Raw genomic sequence first — 19,210 nt, 5'->3', positions numbered from 1 at the left:
GGTGTCTCTTCACAGCATAGAACAGTGACCTAGTCAACCATGTCGCAGAACCCAAACCAGCAGTCATGGTGACTCCCACTTCATTCTAGTGGGTGGGAGGTGGAGGCAGGAGGATCATGAGCTCAGTCACCCTGAGCTACATCCCTGAGCTGGACGTCCTGGGTTCTATAAGAAATCACACTGGCTGGAGAGATGACTCAGCAGTTAAGAACACTGGCTGCTTTTTCAGAGGACCTGGGTTCAATTCCCAGCATCCACATGGCAGCTCACAACTGTCTATAACTCCAGTTCCATGTGCTCTGATACCCTCACACAGATATACATGCAGGTAAAACACCAATGCAGATAAAAAATGAAAATAAATAAATCTTTGAGAGAAAGGAAGGAAGGAAGGAAGGAAGGAAGGAAGGAAGGAAGGAAGGAAGGAAGGAAGAAAACAGGCTGAGCAAACCATGGAGAGCAAGTCAGTAAGCAACACCCGTTCATGGCCTCAGCATCAGCTCCTGCCTCCAGGTTCCTGCCCTGTCTGAGTTCCTGTCCTGACTCTCTTCAGTGATGAACAGTGATTTGGAAGTGTGAGCCAACTAAGCCCTTTCCTCCCAACTTGCCTTTGATCATGGTGTTTTATCACAGTAATAATAAACCTATATGAAGCAGATCCTGCCTCAAAAAAGTCAAAGCAACAAATTTAAAAGGAAAGCCATCCCCAAACAACCGAGACACACAAACAAAAGAGCAGAAACCAGAAGAGTTAGAAGTGCTGGGGTAGATAAAAATGAACTATGCTCAGATTTCCATGTCGGGAACTCTGGGTCACAAAGGGAAGACGGGCTGCTCCAGAGAGCTCCGATGGCCCTGGACCGTCAAGACTGTAAGACCAGTGTCTGGCCATTCACCAGCACCAAAGGCGAAGATGCAGCCCAGAGATATGGAAACATTGGTATCAGGTTTCTGATGAGGGATTTGTCAAAACATAGTAAAACCTTTGAAAGTGTATACCTTCTCTTGAATTAGAGAGAAACCAACTTTGTCAGGAGGAAACCACCTACTACATGTTCATGGAAATATTGCTGAAACTACGAACCATAGAGGCCTTGATAAGGGTGGTATGATGATGATGATGATGGTAGTTTCCATTATTACTGTTATCAGCAGCAGCAGCATTATTTATTTTCTCCAGTCCTATGTGCTGGGCATAGGGCTAGCCTGTGCTTCTGTTTCCAGCTGCTGACCCTATTTAGAAGGATGAAGAGATGGAGTCTCTTTGAAAGAAGCAGGTCACTTGAGGTAGACCTTTGAAGGTTTCATTAGCTTCTGGCTCTACCCTGAGCTCTCTGTTTCTTGATTGCTCAAGATGTGAAAGGCCACCACCACCCCCACCACAAGCTGCCACTGCATGCCAAGAACCCGTGTGCTATGCTTGGCTGACCCTGCCATCATGGCTGATCTGTGGCTCGCTGGAACCATGAACCAAAATAAGCCTTTCTTTCCAAGCTGGTTCTGGTGGGCATTTCAACCATAAGGATAAGAAAATTAACCAGTAATGTCCTTCGTCGACAACAGAAGATGGTTCTTTTTTTTTTTTTTTTTTTTTTTTTTTTGTATTTTGTTTTTTTCTAGACAGGGTTTCTCTGTATAGCCCTGGCTGTCCTGGAACTCACTCTGTAGACCAGGCTGGCCTCGAATTCAGAAATCTGCCTGCCTCTGCCTCCCAGTGTGCTGGGATTACAGGCGTGCGCTGCCACCACCACCACCACCACCACCCAGCTAGACAACAGAGGATGGTTCTTGCCAACTCAGGGAGACCAAAGGAATTTATTTCTTCCTGGGGCACAACAGCAGGCCAGGAGTTAAACATTACTAAGACCATTGCACGCTGTTTTTTTGTTTTTTAATATTTATTTTATATATATGGGTGCACCGTAGCTGTCTTCAGACACACCAGAAGAGGGCATCAGGTCCCATTACAGATGGTTGTGAGCCACCATGTGGTTGCTGGGAATTGAACTCAGGACCTCTGGAAGAGCAGCCAGTGGTCTTAACTGGCCGAGCCACACATTGCATACTGTTAACTGAAGCACAGCTAATGGTAATGATAGGCCTTCATTGTCAGCTCCCTTTTGAATACCTTTCCCTCTCTTCATTCTTTTCTTCCTCCCTTTCTCTCTCTCTCTCTCTCTCTCTCTCTCTCTCTCTCTCTCTCTCTCTCTCTCTCTCTCTGTTTCTGTTTGTGGTCAGGGCAATTTGACTGTCTAGCTGACAGTTGTTACAAGCTTCCCTTCTGCCCAGGCTGCCCTGAGCCCAGGCTCGAAGGCCAAGCATCCCCTCTCTGGCAGCCAGCTGGACAAAGCCAGCCCCTCATGCCAGCAGCCTGCTTTGAACACTTCGCGTCGCGGATGTCTTGAGAAAGCTACACTGCAACCACAGCTGTTTGCTGCCAAAGCACTACTCCAGCTCCAAAGGGCCCTGTTCCAGATACTTCTGTTTCAGATAGCTTGAGCCAGACTCTTTGCTATGGCAAGTCTTGGTAAATTTTCAGTTGTTTTCACCCAGTTTGAGCGTCATTGCCTTCCATAGTGGCCCAGAAGTGTGTGCTCTTTCATCTGAACGGTCTATACTGTGACCGGTGGAAAGACAGTCTTTCATTTGCATGAAGGATTATGCCAGCGCGCAAACACCCTTGTCTACCCACTTCTGGTGGTGCAAAAAAGACACCCTTCTGTGCTGCCCCCTGGTGTTGTGACATTAGGTCTATTAAAAGGCTTTCTCTCTCTCTCTTTTTAATTACTTGTTGTTTGTTTCTTTGTTTTTTGAGACAGCAACTCACTCTGCAGCTCTGGCTGTCCTGGAACTATACAGAGCAGGCTGGCCTCGAACTAGCAGAGATCCACTTGCCTCTGTCTCCCAACTGCTGGGATTAAAGGTGCGTGCCACCCTACCTGGTCTATTACTTCTCTTTTTAAACTTTAAACAGTTGTGTGTGTGTGTTGTTTACATGTGGAAGTCAGAGGACAACTCTGTAGAATTGGCTCTTTCCTTCCACCTTTGCATGAATTTTGGAGATGAAACTCAAGGGGCCAGACCCTCGGGGCAAGCCCTTTACCTGCTGAGCTATCTTGTGGGCTTCTGCAGCTTACTTTTGATTTTCCTCATTTGTGAAGCAAGCTGATCTGGGAGTAGACTGTGGGGACAGCCACAGGACAGTAGCAGCTGTGAAGGTGACAGCCTCTGCAGTGGCAGCCACAGGAGTGGTTAGAGGGCACCTGAAGGGTCTCAGAGAGTGCTGGGTAGGGGGAGCAGAAGTTACAGACATAACAGAGGCCATGAAGATCGGAAGGCAAGAAACTATAAGTCCCAATCACTGGACAATTTCCATGGAGCTGCTGAGCCTTAAGGCCTAAGAATGTCTGCACGCTAGGCTTGAGCTGGGAATCTCGAGCCCTGGTGGAAGCTGGGATCCCAGGACCAGAGCTGTCACACTCTCAGGCGCTGCTTACTGCTGAATGTTGCTGGCCACTGCTCCTGTTTGCCTTTGGCAGCCAAGGGTTACGATAGCAGCCACATGCCAGTGCAGCTGGTAGTTAAAGCCAGCACAGGAAGCCTCCAACCTGAAGAGTCTCTGGCTGCTGAAGTCTGGAGCAATAGGCCCCAAAATGTCAAGGTTTGGAGCTGTGAGCCTCTGGGCTAGCCATTGCAGGCCCCAGGCTTTGGACATTCAAAGGCATGGGAGTTTAGAAGTTAGGAGATAATTACATCACCTATTCAATAATCTCCAAGAGCAAAAGGGACTCAGCAGCCAGCATTGATCTCTGGCAGGAACAGGGCAGTGGGGCCAACACCTACATGACATTCAAAGGAAGGAAAATGTGGGTCAAAGATCCCATACAGTCAATGTACCTTCAAGTGTGACATACATATACCAACACAAGTGTTAATCCCAGCTCTCAGGAGGCAGAATCAGGGGGTTCTTTATGAGTTTAAGGGCAGACTCATCTATATAGTGGTTTCCAGATCGCCCAGGGATATGTAGTAAGAAAAAAAGAGACAAAGCCCCAATTTTTTTGTTCTGTAATCATAATACTTGAGAAGCTGAGACAGGAGGATTTAAAAGTCACCAGGTACATCGTAGGTTTGAGACTAACCTAGGTGACAGGAGATGCTGTCCTCAAACAATGGCAATATCAACAGAGACAGGCATGGTGTTTTCTTCCTGCAATCCCAGACCTAGGGAGGCAGACACAGTAAGACTGAAATAAGTTCAAGGTCAGCCTGGTCTACAGAGCAAGTTCCAGCTTTAGCCCATGTTATAAACTAAGGCCTTTTCTCAAAACCAAAACACAGTAACATGGGGACTATGGAGAGAAGGCTTGGCCCTGGCTGTTCTCACAAAGGACCCAGGTTCGGTCTCCATCACCCACATGATGCAGACTGCTGGTGACACTAGTTCCTGGGAACTGGTTGCCCACATCTGGCTTCCACAGGCGCTAGGCTTGGCAGGCACTACGCTGACATTTGTGCAGACAAAACACTCACACACATAAAAATAAACAAATGCATTTTTTGTTTATTTTATATTAAGGCCGGGTCTCCGTACGTAGCAATGGCTGTCATGGAAGTCACTATGTAGAGCAAGCTAGCTTAAAATTCACAGAGGTGTGTATGCCTCTGCCTCCTGAGTGCTGGGACTAATGGTGTATACCACGCACCACATTTGGCAATAAGACTTTTGTTTGGTTTTTTTTTTTTAATTGTGTCGCCTGGAGAGGTAGCTCAGCAGTTAAAGACACATGTTCTTGCAGAGGACCCAGGTTCGATTCCCAGTATGTCAACTCTCAAAACTGTCTATAACTCCAACTTCGGGGATCTGACATCCTCTTCTGTGCCAGGCATGCATGAAGTACACAGACATGCATACAAGCAAACACCTATACACACAACATTTTTAAAATTAAAAAAAACTGAAGTCCAAAACTTTTGTATTTTGAAGAAGCCTGTGTGCAAAATGCCACCAAATGGCAAACCCTACCATAAACAGTATGACACAGAGAGAGAGAGAGAGAGAGAGAGAGAGAGAGAGAGAGAGAGAGAGAGAGAGATGAGCTTCTAATACATCTTCTAGAATTAGCTCAGGGTTTCTAGGTTTTCAATCCAAAGAACTGGTAAGATTATTCCAGAAAATAATCTTGGGAGAAAGAGGAAGAGAAAAAGAGAAGAGGTAGGAAAAGGAAAAATAAAGAGACCCAACCAACCAACCAACCAAAACAAAAACCACAGCTAGTGAAGCCCAGAGTTCAGTGGTACACTACGTAGGCAAGAGTGGTGTGATGCATCTAAAGTCCCAGCTCTTGGGAAGTAGAGGCAGCAAGATTAGAAGTTCAAGACCACCCTTGACTACACAGTGAGTTAGAGGCTATCATGGACTACATAAGACCCTGTCTTAAAATAAAAATAAAACTTAAATAGGTAAAGGAAGTGAGAGGGCTTGTTTGTTTCGGTTTTGGGTTTTGTTTGGTTTTGGTTTTGAGACAGGATCTTACTAGAGATGGCTTTCTGGCCTAGAACTCTGTATGTAGATCAGGCTGGCCTCAAACTCACAGAGATCTCCTTGCTTCTACCCCCCAAGTGATGAGATTAAAAGGATATTTGAATATTAAAGTTTCAAGTATAAAAAACATGAAACCGTGTGCTGGCTTGGGCAGCACACTTGCTGAAGTCGGAATGACGCAGAGAGGATCAGCACAGCTCCTGTGCAAGACTGACATGCAAATTTGTGAAGGGTTCCATATTTTGTATTTGTTACTAAGGATGTTTCTTCCAAAACAAATAATGCTACTCTGTCTTAAGAGATATTTAAACCTACTTTTTTTCATTGATTTAAAGGAGCTTAAAAAGATCATATAAGAAAAGAACACATTACTGCTTTCCCTACTTTGATCGCTTCCAGGGAGTAAATGGATGTTTGGAATTAAAAAGAAAAGACAATGAAACACATGGTATAAAAGATATATAAGGAATAAAGAAAAAACAAAGTAGATAATGGGTAAGTCTCCTGGTTCATGGGAACTAAAAACACACTGCCTGTCTTAGTTAGGGTTTTACTGCTGTGAACAGATACTATGACCAAGGCAACTCTTGTAAGAACAGCACTCATTCTTACAGGTTCACAGGTTCAGTCCATTACCATTAAGGTGGGAACATGGCAGTGTCCAGGTAGGCATGGTGCAGGAACAGCTGAGGGTTCTACATCTTCATCTGAAGGCTGCTAGCAGAATTCTGGCTTTCCAACAGCTAGGATGAGGGTCTTAAAGCCCACACCCACAGTAACCACACCTACTCCAACAAGGCCACACCTTCTAATAGCGCCACTCCCTGGCCTGAGCATATACAAACCATCACACTTCCTCTGCGCCAGAAGACCAGGAGTCTTTCCTCACAGGGCCCTGGAGGCTGTGGCTGCAAGCAGCAGCCTCCTCAGGAGGTGCAGCCTGTACTGTATTTGGATTGCCCCAGGGCCTTCGAGATGGAGTTTTTGATGGACATGCTTGTCTCTGAGCTCATCCATCTGTACTCTAGGTTGCAGTCCTCCAAGCCCACCCACCGCCTTAGGGAACCCCCTGAACACAGTGGCCAGGTCCTCACAAGTCAGGAGGTCATCATGTCTATCCGCTTCAAGATGCAAAATAAGGAACATGTGTCTGAGAGCCTGGGAAAGGCCAGGTTCAAATTTACTGGTCACTAGAAGATCTACATCTCAAAGGACCCAGACTTCATCAGATTTAATGCAGATGAATTTGAAGTTATAGCAGCTGAAAATCAGCCTATCTCTGGTGTCTGTGGGGTCAAGTACACTGCCATTAGTGATCCCCTAGCCCAGTGGTGGCCATTCACATCTAAGGCTTTCTCCTGTGTGGACTTCCACATACTGCCAGTGATTACTAATACCACGCACTCACATCCAAAACAAGCAAGCAAGCAAGCAAACAGAAACAGCAAACCACAAAAACAGATAAACTGGCTCATGCCTGCAATCCTAGAACTTAGTGAGTGGAGGCCCAAGGATCAATATTTCAAAGCCAGCCTCAGCTATCAAAGGAGTTTGAGCCCATTCTGGGCTACATAAGAACCTGCTTTTAAAAAGCATGTACGGAGACTGGAGAGATAGCTCAGTGATTAAGAGCACTGACTACTCTTCCAAAGGTCCTGAGTTCGAATCCCAGCAACCACATGGTGGCTCATAACCATCCCTAACAAGATTTGACGACCTCTTCTGGTGTGTCTGAAGACAGCTACAGTGTACTTACATATAGTAATAAATAAATATTAAAAAAAAGCATGTACCACTCCCCCAAACACACATAGCAGCCCACCTGTAATCACAGCATTTAGGAAGCTAAGGCAGGAAGGGTGAGATTTCTAGGACTCTCTGGGCCACAGAAAGGGACACCATCTCAACAACTAAGTAGATAAAACAACAAAATGAAAGTATATGCACAAAAAGCCAGACTAATTGGAAAGATGCATCATTGCCATGTTTGTAAACTAGAAGATTCGCTAGTGATATGATGCTAATTCTTGTCAGACAGTGGTGGTGCACGCCTTTAATCCCAGCATTTGGGAGGCAGAGGCAGGCAGATTTCTGAGTTCAAAGCCAGCCTGGTCTACAGAGTGAGTTCCAGGACAGCCAGGGCTACACAGAGAAATCCTGTCTCAAAAAGCCAAAAAATTAAAAATAAAAAAAAAGTTAATTCTCCAATTGATCCATAGAGTCAACATGATCCTGTATGAAATATCAACAGTCTGGTTCTCTGGAAGTCAACAAAGAGATGCTAACATTTATATCAAAATTCAATAGCATGGCGGAATACACTTAAAATGCCAGCTCTGGGGAGGCTAAGGCAGAAGGATCTTAAGCTTCTGGCCTATGTTATTTAAAAAAACAACAACAACAAAATAAACAAAGCAACTGTGGCTGTAAGCCACAATGAGGGTGCTGGGAACCAAACCCAGATCCTCTGGAAGAGTACCCAGACCTCTTAACTGCTGAGCCATCTCTCCAGCCCCCAAGTTCTCATTTCTGGACCAACCACTGCAGTAACCAACTGAGGGACCAAGGATGTAGCTCAGCGAAGCCTCCAAAGTGTTTTTAAGAGACAAGGGTGTTTCTCTGATGATAGGATGGCAGCAAACTTCCAGGCTCAAATAATTCTCCTGCCTTGACCTGTGGAGTAGCTGGGACAAAAGGTGTCTGTCACTGTACCTGGCACATCAAAATGTTCTCAGAGTCTGGCCAGCTGAAGCTAGAATCAGAATCATTAGGAACCTTGACTCTGGGTATCCAGAGCTTCACTTGGAAACCTGCCACTGCAATATCAGTCAGAGTGTGCCGTCTACATCCCAGGGACGCAGCTCTGGTCACCGTTATCCAGTTAACGTGCTGACTGCTGGGAAAAGCTGTTTCTGTCTTTGGATTCTCATGTTTGGTTCAGCTGTTCCATGCAGGACTGTCAGTACCATGTCTTCCTGAGGTGAAAGGGGTGTCGCTCAGCACGGTCCTGATCTTCACTGCTCTGCCATTTCCAGACTGGATTGCGTTTCTGCCTGCTGGGATCCTAACACTGAAGTAGAAGCTGCAGAAGGGAAGCAAGCAATTGTAGGCCAGCTTGGCTGTGCAGTGTAAGACCCTGGGGGACAGGGATGATCTGCAGTAGCAAACCACATAGAATGAACTACCTTGAAGCCCACTCACCACTGCAGAATTCCTTATAGAATTGGAGATCCTGAGTTCTAGGCTTTCTTCTGACCCAACCTTACATTTTATATTTTTACATTTGTGTGTGTGTGTGTGTGTGTTTAGACACCCAAGTACCACAATTTGCATGTAGAAGTCAGAGAACAATCTTGAGTTGGTTTTCTCCTTCCATCATGAAGGTCCAAGAGGTTGAACTCAAGTGGCCTTCAGTTCCTCACCACCACTTCCATACCTCAGAGACTAAACCCTTGCTTCTTCAGCTTTGTGGCATTCTGAATTTTATGACTTGTCAATGTTTTTTTGACTTGGGCAATTCTTTCCCTAATGTCTACCTCCATCACAAAGTTCTTTAGAGTGCAGCATCCTGGCCACCAAACAAAATGCCTTGTAAGCCCTGATTGGATGATGAATAGATCAAGATGGGAGAGTACAACCTCAGTGAAGACTTGAGATCACAGTGGCTCCATAAAAGAGAACTCTTCACTTCCCAGGGAGATCAACAGAACGTAGGGCAAACCTCAGCTCTGGCGGAGGATAGGCAGATGCCTGGGGAACACCCCAGGGCAAAAAAAAAAAAAAAAAAAAAAAAAAAGAGCACTGCAGAGCCGGTTGGACACCCAGCTGTCAGCTCTATGCTGGAGGGCGGGCCCCAAGATCCCCAGCAGATGCAACACGCGATGGCTCGCATTAGACCTCCGAGTCCCGCGAGGGCGCTCCAAGTAAGTCCTCCAGAGCACTTGTGCTCAGCCGTGGTCGCTCTAGCCGCGTGGCGGCGGAGGCGCGGTGCATGTCGGGAAAGCGGCGTGCTAGTGCGATCCTTAGCGGCGGCTGCAGCAGCGAGACCATGGTAGGTGGCGAGGCCACCTCCGCGGTGGAGAAGCTAGTTTCCGGCGTGCGGCAGGCGGCCGACTTCGCCGAGCAGTTCCGTTCCTACTCGGAGAGCGAGAAGCAATGGAAAGCGCGCATGGAGTTCATCCTGCGCCACCTGCCTGACTACCGAGACCCACCCGACGGCGGCGGCCGCCTGGACCAGCTACTGTCCTTATCCATGGTCTGGGCCAACCACCTCTTCCTGGGTTGCAGGTGCGGACCCCCGACGGCTGGCTGACCTTGTCCCCGTCTGTCGACCCTCAACTGGAGCATATACATTGCTCCACGCCGAACTTGGCTCCAGCCTCCTACTGATCCCCTCTTAGCATTTCCTAGGGAAAGATCTCTCCTCCGAGCCTCGCTTTTCTCTTGTGAATGAGTGGTTGCTCTGCCTACTGCAGCTGAATGACAGGGACAGTGCAGGTGTGCTCTAAGGCGCCTGTATTGCAGTGGTCATTTTTATTACTGTTGATTAGCCCGGAGGATTTCCTTTTCAGAGCGTGTTTAAAGTCCATTAGCTCTTGTCACCCAGTGACAAAAGTGCAGACTCCCCCTCTAGATGACGCCACCCAGCAAGAGGATGTGAAATATCTCAGCATTGGTGGGTTTCGCAGGATGTAATCTTTCTCCTCCCGGCTTCCCTCTTAGGAAAGTAACCCATGCTTTCTTGTTGCTGTCCTAACACCCTGCCCTCCCCAGCCATTGCGATCACTCCAGGAAGAGCCTGGCCCTGAGACCTGGAAAAGACACCAGGTTTTTATACTCCCTTGTGATTTTTATTTTTTAAGGCAATCTTCCCTTATAACTGAGACTGGCTTCCAGTTTATTATATAGCCCAGGTAATCCTAGAACTCCGTCCCCCACCCCAGCCCCAGCACCTATGGACTGAGAGGCGTGCATCTCCTAGCTCTTACAGACTTGTAGAGTTTCTTGGAATTTGTGTTTGAGCAGGAGAACCTCGCTCTTAACTTTCTTGCTCTTCTCCCCCCTCTTCTCTTTCTGCTCCCACCTTGCCCTTCCCCCTCTCAATAAACCTCACATGGCACTGTTTAAAAAAGAAAAGAAGAACAGGAGAACCTCACTCAGACCTGATGTTTGTAGTGTCTAGCTGGTCACATGAACCCTCCCGGCCAAACTGCTTGGTTTACTTTTTGGTTTTTGTGTTAGGGATGAAACCCAGGCCTATACACATCCAAAATAAGTACTCTATCACTGGGCATCACCACAAGGGCTGAAGCTACTTGGTTTCAGATCTTGGGATATTTGTCAGAACAGGATGTGAGGACATTGAACCAGACACACCCATCACACACACAGGCCCATCCTCCCTCCTGCCTTCTAGGTGGCCTTTAAACTCTCAGTTTACAGGATCCAAGCTCAGACAATGACTGAGAACTGAACAAAAGGAATAAATGGTGTTATTTTCATGAGACCAATGTTTTGTGTGTTTTAAAAATAATCCAGTTTTTGGCCCTCAGATCTCATCCACAAATTTGTACCATCAGGTGTATGGTGCTCCTGTTTCTGTAATTTTAATTTACTTTTTTTGTTGTTTTGTTTAAACCTATTTTTAATTTTATATGTATGGGCGTTTTCTCTACATGCCTGCACCATAAGAGTGCCTCGTGCCACTGGAGGCCAGAAGGATTGGATTCCCTGGAATGGAAGTTGCAGGTGGATGCTGGGAATTGAAACTGGGTCCTCTGAGAGCAAGTGCTCTTAACGACTAAGTTATCTCTCCAAACTCCTGTTTTTGTAACCTTTTTTTTTTTTTTTTGGTTTTTTTTGGATTTGGATTTTTCAAGACAGGGTTTCTCTGTATATCCCTGGCTGTCCTAGAGCTCACTCTGTAGACCAGGCTGGCCTCGAACTCAGAAATCTGCCTGCCTGCCTCTGCCTCCCAGAGTGCTGGGATTACAGGCATGCGCCACCACTGCCCGGCTTTGTAATTTCTTTTTAATATTTTTATTTTATTTTATGTGTATGGATATGTAACAAATGTGTATACCCAGTATCCTCAGAGGCCAGAAGAGGGTGTCAGATCTCTGAGACCTGAAGATAAGAGCCATGTAGAAACTGAACCCAGGTCCTCTGTAAGAGTCGCAAGAGCTCTCTCAACTGCTGAGTCTCCTGCCTCTTGTTTTTGTAATTTTTGAAACATCTGCTATGTTGGCATTCTTCAAGGCTACGTCTGTGCTCACATGCAGGAAGAACTATTTATTAACCTGTATGCTGAGCACCGGTGGTTTCCCCTGCAGCATCAAATCAGTCTTTATAGAACTTCGTATGTATGCATCTGTATTCCAGCTACTGAGAAGGCTGAGGCAGGAACGTTGCTTAAACCGCAGATGGCATAGTGTGATCTTACCGGTGACCAAGCAGTCCGGTATTCTAGGGGTAGCGTTTACAGTCTATTAACTACACTTTCTTATTAACCCGTCATGACAGTGTGTCTTCTCAGGTTTTTACCTTACCGCTTTTCATTGTGCAGTTACAGTAAAGACCTTCTGGACAAGGTGATGGAAATGGCTGATGGGATTGAAGTGGAAGACCTGCCGCAGTTTACAACCAGAAGTGAACTCATGAAAAAGGTGAGAAGCATTTGCAAGTGTAGACATATCTTTGATTTTTGAGCATTCTTGTTTCCTGCTCAGCAATCTTAAGTCCTCTTGTTATTTCTTCACAGTTGGTGTAAACCTTTTCTTTACTAAATAACAAGTCAGCGTGATAAATTATGCATTGTCTGTGGAGTAACAGGTAGGCTGGTCTCTTTGGTTTGTCTACAACAGTCCTTTTCTCTTGGTGCCAGGGGTTGAACCACACTCCTTATGCTGGAAAAATTAGGAACCAGTACAAAGGGTCCTAAAAACAGACTAAAAAACGTTTCCGGGTTATACTGCTCCTGAGGGACTCTGAATGACTATCACAAACATTTTACAAATCCATGTTTATTGCTGCACCATTCACAGTAATCAGCCTTGACACCCATCAGTTTGTGCGTGGATGGTGAAAATGCAGTCCGTATACATCACGAAATCTTGTTCAGCTGTAACAAATGATGAATTTGAGTGTTCACAGGAAGTGGACAGAAATGGAGATCGTTATGTTGAACAAAAAAGGCTAGAAGGAAGAAAAACAAGCACCATGTTTTCTTTCCCAGGTGAAGTGTATTGTTTGTGCATTAATAAGAATTGAGGCAAGTGCTTTCCCTGAGCTGTGTCTCCAGTTTTTCTTTACTTTTTTCACTGAGTCTTACCCAGACTTCACTTTGATCTTTAGCCCGGCAGGCCTTTGGATCACAGTCCTGCCTCTGCTCCTTGGTGGCCTAGATGACACATCTCTGTCTCTAGCCACAGCTGTTTGGTTTATTTATTCACTTATTTTAGTTTTTGTTTTTTGTTCTCTTTCCTCCTGAGTTCTGGGATTATAGGCATAAACCTCCAGACTTGGCTTGTTTTGCTTATTTAAAAAAAGAGAATTTTGGTTAGAGTGCTAAAGTTAGAAGTACTTCATTTTAGAGTAGTTCATACAGGGTATCTCTGCCTCAGCAGGTCAGGGCTGGACCAGACTTGTGTGGACTCTGACTAGCTGATTAATAATGTGGTCGGGTAATGTCCAGACACCACAGCTTAGTTCTGGTCTTCAGGACTTAGTCTTACGGCTGCTACCTTGTCTGCAGTGAGCTTTGCCCTGGAGTCTTATGTCTGGATCCTGGATCCTGGATCCCTGGAGTCGGGGAGAGGCAGAGGAAACTGGAGAATAAGGCTGTGAGTCTTGGCTATACGCTACCCCCACCCCCATGTGTTTTTCTCACATCTGTCCTGGTCTCTTTAGGCAGCAGAATTGCTCCCTTGTTTCCTAAAGTTTGTTTGATATCTGTCTGGCCTTTGATATAAAATTTCAGATTCTTTATTTGGATAAAATATAAGATTTACTACTGAGCGTGACTCAGGAGATAGTGTAACCATGTAGAAGCCAAGAGCGCAGGGCCTGCTCTGCTCTGAGACCACAGACATAGGAGGCCACCTACTTCTCAGCCACCCAGTCTTCAGATTTGCTTGCATTCAACTTGGTAAATCTGTGGGATGTGGCTTTCTGGCAGCTGGTGAAGGTCAACTTGATCTTATGCGAGGGGTCCATCACGTGCTTCTTATTCTTAGCTCCGGGCAGATGTAGATGATGACCTAGCCAGTATGAAGCCAGGCCACCACGTCCTGGAGCTTCCCAGAGACATCTCAAATGTCTATCTGGAGCCCAGGCCAACAGAACAGCATCCTACTGAGATGGGTGATATGGAAAGGGTGGAGCTATGCTCAGTAGAGAAGCCATACTTGCTCAGATGTACTTGAGACTTACACTCCAGGGCTTTGAAAGAACCAGTGTGTACAAACAAAATAGGAATTCTTCCACTTTTGTCTTCTGGCCCAAGGCTCGGAGCAGTGAGATGGCTCAGCCAGATGGAGGTGTTTGCTGGCAAGCTTTAAGACCTGAGATCGGGCCTTAGAACCCATGGTGGAAAGAGAACCAGCTCCTGAAAGGTGACTGCTAAGCTCCACACATGCTCTATGGCCTGCTCACACACATGAGCACACACAGAGAAATCGATCACAGTGTAAACAACGAGATTCTTCCAGGAGGCTGCAGATGTGTGTCTGTGACAGTGCTGACCTAGGTGTGGTACCCCCAGGTATCCACAACAAAACAGACTCCTGTAAGAAAGCTGTTCACGAGAACAAGTCACCCTGCACTGAATGGTTTGTGAGTCGGCTGCAGAGAATTTGTCTTTGAGATAGTTTGTCCTTCCTGTCAGGTGAAGCTGAAGAGTACTAGACCAGACATCTAAAAGCCCTGTCATTGTGCCGGCCAGAACTGAGCCTCTAAACTTAGACTGTATTTGGGGTTTGGAGTTAGCTGGGACGTGGAAAGGAATCACTCAGCATTGTTGGCGCCTGGAGACCAAACAATGATGATGACTTTGACATAAGCTCTCTGGAGTAAAGTTTTAAAAATACATTTTGCCCTCCTGCAGCTTTTGGGCAGGTGTATCGCTTCCCAACTCCTCCCTTTGGTCAGAGGAATGAGTGTGACAGGTGGGATTTGGTCAATAGTTGGGAGGAGTATGTGCTCTCTCCTGAAAAGGGGAATTCAGCACAAGCATATTGAGAGAGAATGAGAATATTAAAAAAATGGATGTGACCCTGTGGGCCAGTCCTGTAGTCCAGAGTCCAGGAAAGGTGAGTCATCCACATGTATCCACGACTCAGTGGGCTGAGTGTCCACTTGACACTCTGGAGGGACTGGAGAGGTGGCTCAGTGGTTAAGAGCACTGACTGTTCTTCTAGAGGTCCTGAGTTCAATTCCCAGCAACCACATGGTGGCTCACAACCATCTGTAATGGGATCTGATGTCCTCTTCTGGTGTGTCTGGTTGAAGGCAGCTACAGTGTACTCACATACATTAAAAAAAAAAAAAAAAAAAAAAAAAAAAGCCGGGCGTGGTGGCGCACCCCTGTAATCCCGGCACTTGGGAGGCAGAGGCAGGCGGATTTCTGAGTTCGAGGCCTGCCTGGTCTACAGAGTGAGTTCCAGGACAGCCAGGACTACACAGAGAAACCCTGTCTCAAAAAACCAAAAAACAAAACAAAACAAACAAACAAACAATAGAGCACTAGTTGCTTCTCCAGAGGATCCTGATTCAATTCCCAGCACCCACATGGTGGCTCACAATCTCTAACCCTAATCCTGGGGCATCTGACTCCCTCTCTTGGGACTTCCTCAGGCGCCAGGTATACACTTAATGCAGACATACATGCAGACAACATACCTTTATGCATGAGTGTTGTGTTTAGTTTTTGTTATCCCACTTTAAGCTCTGGGCCCAGGTATCTTGGATCCGTGGATGAAACACACACACACATTATGTTATATTGCTTTAGCTCAGTGGCTGGGATCTTCTAAGCCTTCCTCTGCTATGCAAAAGCCCTTCTTTTCCCTCCCAGCTCAGCACCCGAAGTCTGCTTTCAGCCTGGTTATGTTTCTAATCTCATGCCTACCACCCCAGGCTGGTGGGGACCTCCTGTCCACCATCCCAGGCTCAGTGAGGAAGTGGCCACTCCTGGGTCTCACATGGCTGTGGCCTTTTCCCCCTCCAAATTATTACAAATCGCTTTCTCCTCTGCTAGCCTGCCTGAGGGAGAACTGGAAGTCCTGCCTATTTTGCCCAGCTCATTGGCAACTAGCATTGTTATTGATCAATCAAGAGCCAGTTGGGGAACAGGACCGTAGCATCAGACCCAACCCCTACATCTCACCTCTTCTGTCCAATTAAAAAAAAAAAGGCTCTTCTCTCAGACATAAATTGAACAAAACCATAGCAATCATGTACATTACAAATTATGATATAGTTAACATCCAGTCCATCATATTTGTCAGTAAAATTCTCTACCATCATCCCTAACTTAAAGACTTGCAATTCTATCCCTGGATTTTGTTTAGATATTAACCTGTAACACCATATGAAAACCATGTCTTCTACTCTGTAACCTCTCTCTCAGTGCTAAACAACTTGAGTTTGATTGTGAGACTATAACTAGTCTTCACCCCTATCAGAAATCTGAGAATGAATTAAATGTTGCCTGAGTATATAGGAAGCACTACACATAGCTTCCAAAATTTAAACAATTGTGGAGACAGTTGACTACTTGGACAGCCCCTAATTTCTACACATGAGATAAATAAATCTAAGTGAGGTGACTCAGGGATATCTCCCTGGACCACATTCAGGTGGTTTCTTGGTCACACTGCATTCTCCTGAGTATAGAAAGACTTGTATTTTATCTTTGCTGAGGGTTTTTGGCTTAACTAGGAAATAGGTCATACTTTGAAATCTCTTGATTACTAAAAAGACTTTCAGGTTGATTCACTCCCAGTGCTCAGTGTTAAGGGAATCCATTCAAACACAAGGTGACAGTCAGTGATTTCTTCACACCCTCCTTAAAAGTTTTCTAAAGCAGCATTTATATTTACCAAAGGTGCTAGAGCACCTGGAAGGAATCTGTGGGCTCTCGGTCACCACTGTTTGCAGACTCGCTTTTACAGTTGTGATCGTGTGAACTCCAGAAATACGTAACCTTCACTTCTCCTAAGTGCTCTGACTCAGTGCGGAGTACAACAAAGTACCACCTGAATCTTGCCGCAGCGTTGAATATAGCACAGTGAGTGTCTGAGGGCAGAGATTGGCGGCAGGCGTAGTATTTCCGTTGTCACTTTAAATTGTGAACACTTATAGACAGCAAGCCACAAGTCAGGGAAGTAAGGTTCTGGATTCCAAATGGATCATGTGGTCAGTGTGTGGCTGCATTTTCTGTATGTAGTAAAATATTAATAATTTTTGAGTAGACTTGCCATCTGGGTCGCACATAAATATTCCATCACTGCTTTATTTGAATGTGTGAAGATAAACTTGATTCATGGGACTTGATGGCTGTGTAACTTTCTTTTTTTTCTTCAGCATCAAAGCTAAGGCAGAGCTCCACATTTCCACTCTGGAGACAGAAAGGAGGCCGGGGTGAAGGTGACTCAACATTGCAGCTCTGAGATTCCTCGTATTTGCAAGCATAGATAGAGGCAGCTTGAAGAGGATGGGGCCCGAGGGCTTCTAAGAAGTCTCCATTCTTCCAGGATTGCTGTAAAAATACACACGAATATTTATGTATTCATACATGGCGAACTCTCAGAAATTTCATCAGGATTGTCAAAGCCAAACATTGTTTGAAATAACAATGACAGGTGATAAATTTTATAATTTGATTTTTTTTCTTTTTTGAGCATACCTGTTTTGCCATGCCCCTGTCCGTGTTCATCCTGAGGCCAGGCAGAGCCTCTGTGTCCTTATTTCTACCTGAGCCCACTGTATACTTGTACCTCACTGCTGATGGCCACCAAAGGACTGTGCCCTAACCAGCTGTGTCACTGGGGTACCCCACTGCTGGGCTCAGCGACCTTTGTGTAGGAAATGGGACTCCTGTCGCAGGCCTGAAGTAGCAGAGCTAGCTCACAGATAGGAGGCCATAGACAAAAGAGCATCCAGCCTCATTTTAAAATTCACTGAGGACCAGAGATGTAGCTCAGTGGTAGAGTACCCGCTTAGTGTGCTTGAGGTCCTGGGTTTGGTCCCTAGAATTTCACGGAGAGAAAGAAAATAGCTAGATTTAAAAATTGCTGGAAGCATATATGGTTTTGTTCAGCCAACCAGATGGTTTCTAGGCACTAGACACTCATGTGCCTGCATTTTGTTTGTTTGTTTGTAGAAGGCTTTCAAACTTCGAGAACTAACTGCCTTGCATATCGCCTCTGGATTGCAGTGCAGCCCTGCCTTGCTCTGAGACAGTGGTATTGGCATTCCCACTGACAGCTGGTGTCTGTGTTCTGATGCCCCTTCCAGTTCCCTGTATTTAGTCACCATGAGATAACTGAGCTGTGGGCAGCCGTGGAGCAGTGTACTCAGCAGGACTTATTAAAGGCAGGCCCATTATGGCCAGGAAGACAGTGGGGTCTGCCTTAGCTTCATTTACTGGATACAGGAAATTGGACATCCAGAAACTGGGGCTACTGGTGTTTGGCATCAGAGCAGTGGGACACATTCTTGTTTGTGGCTTGAGATAAAGGCCACATCTTCATGTGGCTTCAGCTCCAGTCCCCAGTGACCATTGATTTGATACCTTGGACAAGCTTCTCCAGGCAATGAAAGATGGCCTGTCACAGGGGAATGGCAAGGTGGTAACTGTTGGAGGGTGGAGCTCTGTGCTCACTGAGCTAGGGCCTCATCTTCTCAGACGCAGAAGCCTTCATCCATTCTAATCATCTGCAGATTTATGAGGCTTAAAAACAAAATGCACTTTCCATAGATTGTTGACTTTATTTTCTGTGAAGTTAGGTTTGCGTTGTGTGATTTCTTCCCATAAGCCTTCAGTTTACTTCAATGTTAGTATTTGGACAACTGGAATCAAGAAGTGAAGCTGGCCTGCAGGCATGGCACCTTGGGCCCAGTATGACATAGTTCTGTTGTCTTTCTGTTTTCTGTTCTCCAGCCTTTTTGCTTTTCGTTTTTGGTGTTTTTCATTTCCTCACCTAAGCTGCCTGCCTATCTTCTCATTTTTATTACCTGGTGGCTGACTTACCTATGAAATTAGTATTGTGTTTTTTGTATCCCTTCCCTGGCTTGTGAGAATGAGATCATATAGAGGGACTTAGGCACACCTCCAAGGCATGCCCAGGAGAGGACTTTGAAAAGTGTGTATCAGGCCATGGGAAGTGAGTACAGAAGCTTAAGATACGAGGTGCTTACATTGGTGATGCTATGCCCGGAAAATTACTCTCTGCAATATTCCTGAGAAGTTAATTTGGAAGAGTACACACAGATTTTTAGAGACAGTAATTTCAGAATTTAGAAACCACATTTTAGTCATGGAGAAATTGTTTCCTTCAACAAATACTGAAGAAAACTTCGTGTGTGTGTGTGTGTGTGTGTGTGTGTGTGTGTGTGTGTGTGTGTGAGAGAGAGAGAGAGAGAGAGAGAGAGAGAGAGAGAGAG

At 45.7% G+C, this 19,210-nt stretch overlaps 1 protein-coding gene and 1 non-coding gene across 5 annotated transcripts; both read left to right on the top strand.

Moving 5' to 3' along the window:
- Nucleotides 1–5,683: 5,683 nt before the first annotated feature.
- Nucleotides 5,684–5,790, top strand: LOC127695635 (U6 spliceosomal RNA). Its single transcript, XR_007980018.1, has one exon. It is a non-coding gene; the product is annotated as a U6 spliceosomal RNA (small nuclear RNA).
- A 3,736-nt stretch (nucleotides 5,791–9,526) lies between these two features.
- On the top strand, nucleotides 9,527–17,427 carry Cdkn2aipnl (CDKN2A interacting protein N-terminal like). Of its 4 annotated transcripts, none has more exons than XM_052196985.1 (6): nucleotides 9,527–9,832; nucleotides 12,111–12,210; nucleotides 12,306–12,376; nucleotides 13,299–13,386; nucleotides 14,049–14,157; nucleotides 17,129–17,427. In XM_052196985.1, the coding sequence occupies exons 1-3, from the start codon at nucleotides 9,537–9,539 to the stop codon at nucleotides 12,312–12,314; spliced, it is 405 nt and encodes a 134-aa protein (XP_052052945.1). In that variant the 5' UTR covers nucleotides 9,527–9,536; the 3' UTR covers nucleotides 12,315–12,376; nucleotides 13,299–13,386; nucleotides 14,049–14,157; nucleotides 17,129–17,427. The 4 variants fall into 4 exon arrangements, with proteins under 4 accessions (XP_052052945.1, XP_052052943.1, XP_052052944.1 ...); XM_052196983.1 differs by having other exon boundaries at nucleotides 12,589–13,386; XM_052196984.1 differs by lacking the exons at nucleotides 13,299–13,386; nucleotides 14,049–14,157.
- Nucleotides 17,428–19,210: the final 1,783 nt, after the last annotated feature.

The sequence above is a fragment of the Apodemus sylvaticus genome, chromosome 10 (assembly GCF_947179515.1).
Source record: "Apodemus sylvaticus chromosome 10, mApoSyl1.1, whole genome shotgun sequence".
In the NCBI taxonomy this organism is placed as follows: domain Eukaryota; kingdom Metazoa; phylum Chordata; class Mammalia; order Rodentia; family Muridae; genus Apodemus; species Apodemus sylvaticus.
This window is presented reverse-complemented; position numbering and strand designations above follow the sequence as displayed.